The sequence below is a fragment of the Etheostoma cragini genome, unplaced genomic scaffold, assembly GCF_013103735.1.
Source record: "Etheostoma cragini isolate CJK2018 unplaced genomic scaffold, CSU_Ecrag_1.0 ScbMSFa_4656, whole genome shotgun sequence".
Taxonomy (NCBI): Eukaryota; Metazoa; Chordata; class Actinopteri; order Perciformes; family Percidae; genus Etheostoma; species Etheostoma cragini.
This window is the reverse complement of record NW_023269050.1, coordinates 16,937-20,346: the sequence shown is the minus strand read 5'-3', so window position 1 is coordinate 20,346 and position 3,410 is coordinate 16,937. Positions and strand designations below refer to the sequence as shown.

The 3,410-nt window shown below is 42.2% G+C and overlaps 2 protein-coding genes across 2 annotated transcripts in view; both read right to left on the bottom strand.

Annotated features, from left to right (window-relative positions):
- Positions 1-94: 94 nt before the first annotated feature.
- Positions 95-2,592, bottom strand: LOC117941201 (interphotoreceptor matrix proteoglycan 2-like). The gene is made up of 5 exons (XM_034866290.1): positions 2,390-2,592; positions 1,384-1,603; positions 808-887; positions 676-719; positions 95-465 (listed from the first exon to the last, which is right to left on the bottom strand). Exons 1-4 carry the CDS (start codon positions 2,590-2,592, stop codon positions 686-688), a joined length of 537 nt encoding a protein of 178 aa, XP_034722181.1. The 3' UTR covers positions 95-465; positions 676-685.
- A 523-nt stretch (positions 2,593-3,115) lies between these two features.
- Positions 3,116-3,410, bottom strand: part of LOC117941200 (interphotoreceptor matrix proteoglycan 2-like) — a 4,454-nt gene continuing 4,159 nt past the window's right edge. The window contains exon 8 of the mRNA XM_034866289.1: positions 3,116-3,276. Coding sequence (XP_034722180.1) covers positions 3,116-3,276 — 161 coding nt within the window. The remainder of the gene's footprint in view (positions 3,277-3,410) is intronic.

Sequence of the window (3,410 nt, the reverse complement as noted above, 5' to 3'; positions counted from 1 at the left end):
TAGGAACCCCCCCTAAAAAAACTACTGTTTCCTAAATAAAGACCTTTTATATTTTGTATTAGTTTTAATTAATACGCTGGGTCATAAAACACACACACACACACACACACACAGAGAGATACACACACGTACGCGCGCACACACACAAACACACACACTTTAGTTTTAAACCCGGCCAAAAAAAGTCTGAATGTTTCTTTAACTGTGGAGCAAAAACAACAACAACAAAAACAGCAACAAAAACAACAACAAAAACAACAGGGTGGTAGAATCTTCTGTTTGTGTTTCCATGGCGATGAACCGAGTTAATCATTCAGAATTGGTTGAGAAATGTAAACAATCGGGTTTGTTAAGCAGCTGATTGGTGGCTTTAAAATGAGCCGAGTCGTCATGGAGACGACCGTAAACTAGCGACGTCGAGGGCTCAGCGAGGCGGCCAAACCAATCAGAGACGAAGGCAGGTTTCTGGAGAGACACACACAAAAAAATCAAACCAATCAGAGACGGAGACACAAAGACATCCATGGTGGAGATATGCTTCTCTATACACGCTAAAAGTAGTGGTTATTTACATGGAGTCTGGTGGAGATATGCTGCTCTATACACACTAAAAGTAGTGATTATTTACATGGATTCTGGTGGAGATATGCAGGGTAACAGGAGTGTGTTCGGTACCTGGAGGACTTTATGTGTCGGCGCCTGCTCTCCTCTCCAGGAATCTGCTCCCCAAAGAAACAGCCGTTATAACCCCAACCCCCTAATGTGAATGTCAAAGACGCTGAAAGATGAACGGAGAGAAACACTCACGCTTGAGTCTGTCGCACAAAGTCTGCAAAGTGTTCATCTGTGGAGCACAGCTGGAGGATCCTCACACGCTCCTCCATCTCCTGCAGGGGTCAGAGGTCACGGGTTACAGAGGTTGGGGGACCGGGGTCGGGGGTGAGGGGTCAGGGGACAGGGGTTACAGAGGAGGAAAAACATCCTGCTAAGACTGGAAAGGTAACGTCAGGAAAATGCTCAAAAACGTTAAAGAAAAAAAAAAGAAAAAAGAAAAAACTAGAAAAAAGACTCACAAACTTAAAAAAATGCAAAAACAAGATTGAAAATTACAACAAAAAACTACACACATTTTTTTGATTTTTAGGGATATTTTTTATAAAAGTGAAAAAAAAAAAAGAAATAAAAATGCTCCAAACAACCGAAACACATTTATACATTTTTATAACATTTTAAAAATGACATAATAGAAATAAAATAAAGAAAAAACAAACAAACAAAAAAATGTAAAACCTTTTCAGAATCTGTCAGAAAGTTTTTAAAAGAACGGAGAAGAAGAAGAAGAAGAAGAAGAAGAAGAGGAAGAAGAAGAAGACGTGATGTTACCTGTCTGGAGAGCGCTTTGTCTTCGTAGAAGTTTCGTATTTCGGCGCTGGCGAGCGCTCTGCAGCCGTCGCCGTCGTCATAGCGACGGTAGGACCGGGCGGACACCGGCCCGGTTCTATCGTCGTCATAGCCACGGTAGTACCGGGGCGACAACGGCTCGCTCTCAAACACCGGGTTGAACCTGCCGGCGCGCTCCAGCGTCGGCACGCTGTCGCCCTGTCTGCACGGAGACATGAGAAGGGACAGGAAGTAAGACAGGTAGGGACAAGAAGGGGATAGGAAGGGACAGGAAGAAAGACAGGTAGGGACAGGAAGTAAGACAGGTAAGGAAAGGAAGGGGACAAGAAGGGACAGGAAGTAAGACAGGTAGGGACAGGAAGGGACAGGGAGTAAGGTAGGAAGGAACACGAAGTTCGGCAGTGAGACAGGAAGGGAGAAAAAGGGACAGGATAGACTCAAAAAGAAACAAAAAGAAAGAATGACACCAAAAGACAAAGAAAAGACTCAAAAAAGACTTAAAAAGACATATCAAGTTGATATGCTGCTCTATACATGCTAAAAGTAGTGATTATTTACATGGAGTCTGGTGGAGATATGCTGCTCTATACACACTAAAAGTAGGGATTATTTACATGGAGTCTGGTGGAGATATGCTGCTCTATACACACTAAAAGTAGTGATTATTTACATGGAGTCTGGTGGAGATATGCTGCTCTATACACACTAAAAGTAGTGATTATTTACATGGAGTCTGGTGGAGATATGCTGCTCTATACACACTAAAAGTAGTGATTATTTACATGGAGTCTGGTGGAGATATGCTGCTCTATACACACTAAAAGTAGTGATTATTTACATGGAGTCTGGTGGAGATATGCTGCTCTATACACGCTAAAAGTAGTGATTATTTACATGGAGTCCGTAGTTTTTGACAGACATATTTATAGTTTTTTGGGCTGAATCCATCCTGGAGGATGTGGTGAGCGTGTAATGGAGCGTGTCTCACCGTAGCGGGTCCTCTGAGTCCTCGGCGTCGTACTGCTCTCTCAGCGTCCTCGACAGGAAGAAGAGGACGGCCCCCGTCACCGCCAGGAAGCCCATCACCGAGGCAACTGCTATGGCGACCACCAGCGTCTCCGAGACAAACTCCTCGCAGCGCTCGCCGCGGTACCACCAGTTCTCCCCCACACGACACCTGCAAATACACATATAAATACGCATGTACATATACATATATATATATATAAATATATACATATTATATATATATATATACACATATATATACATATGCATATATAAGCATGTGGAATGCTCTCCCTGACCACCTGAGGACACCACAGATTGTGGATGATTTTAAACGTGGCCTTAAAACCCACCTTTTTAGGAGAGCTTTTGACTGATCTCTCGCCCTTTTCTACATTGTTTTTGTTTATTTTTATATTTACTATTTTCATGCTCTCCATGTGTTTTATTTTATCACTTACTTTTTTACCATGTAGCACTTTGAGATTTTTGCAAATATAAAGTGCATTATAAATTAAATTTATTATTATTATTATTATTATTATTATTATATACATATACATATATAAATATACATATACATATATATATACATATACATATATATACATATATATATACATATACATACACATACACATATATATATATACATATATACACATATATACATATATATATACTGGGTCTGGCCAACGCCAATGGGTCAGTCTGGATCTGGCCAACGCCGAAGGGTCAGTCTAGATCTGGCAAACCCTGATGGGTCAGTTTGGGTCTGGCCAACGCCAATGGGACAGTCTGGATCTGACCTTCGCCGATGGGTCAGTCTGGGTCTGGCCAACGCCAATGGGTCAGTCTGGATCTGACCTTTGCCGATGGGTCAGTCTAGATCTGGCAAACCCCGATGGGTCAGTTTGGATCTAACCAACGCCAATGGGTCAGTCTGGATCTGACCAACGCCAATGGGTCAGTCTGGATCTGACCTTTGCCGATGGGTCAGT

Coding starts and splice junctions, on each gene's coding strand:
- LOC117941201 (XM_034866290.1), bottom strand. CDS start 2,592: ATGTGTATTTGCAGGTGTCGTGTGGGGGAGAACTGGTGGTACCGCGGC. Junction 1,604..2,389: donor GACTCAGAGGACCCGCTACG/GTGAGACACGCT, acceptor GTCTCCGTGCAG/ACAGGGCGACAGCGTGCCGA. Junction 888..1,383: donor ACAAAGCGCTCTCCAGACAG/GTAACATCACGT, acceptor TGACCCCTGCAG/GAGATGGAGGAGCGTGTGAG.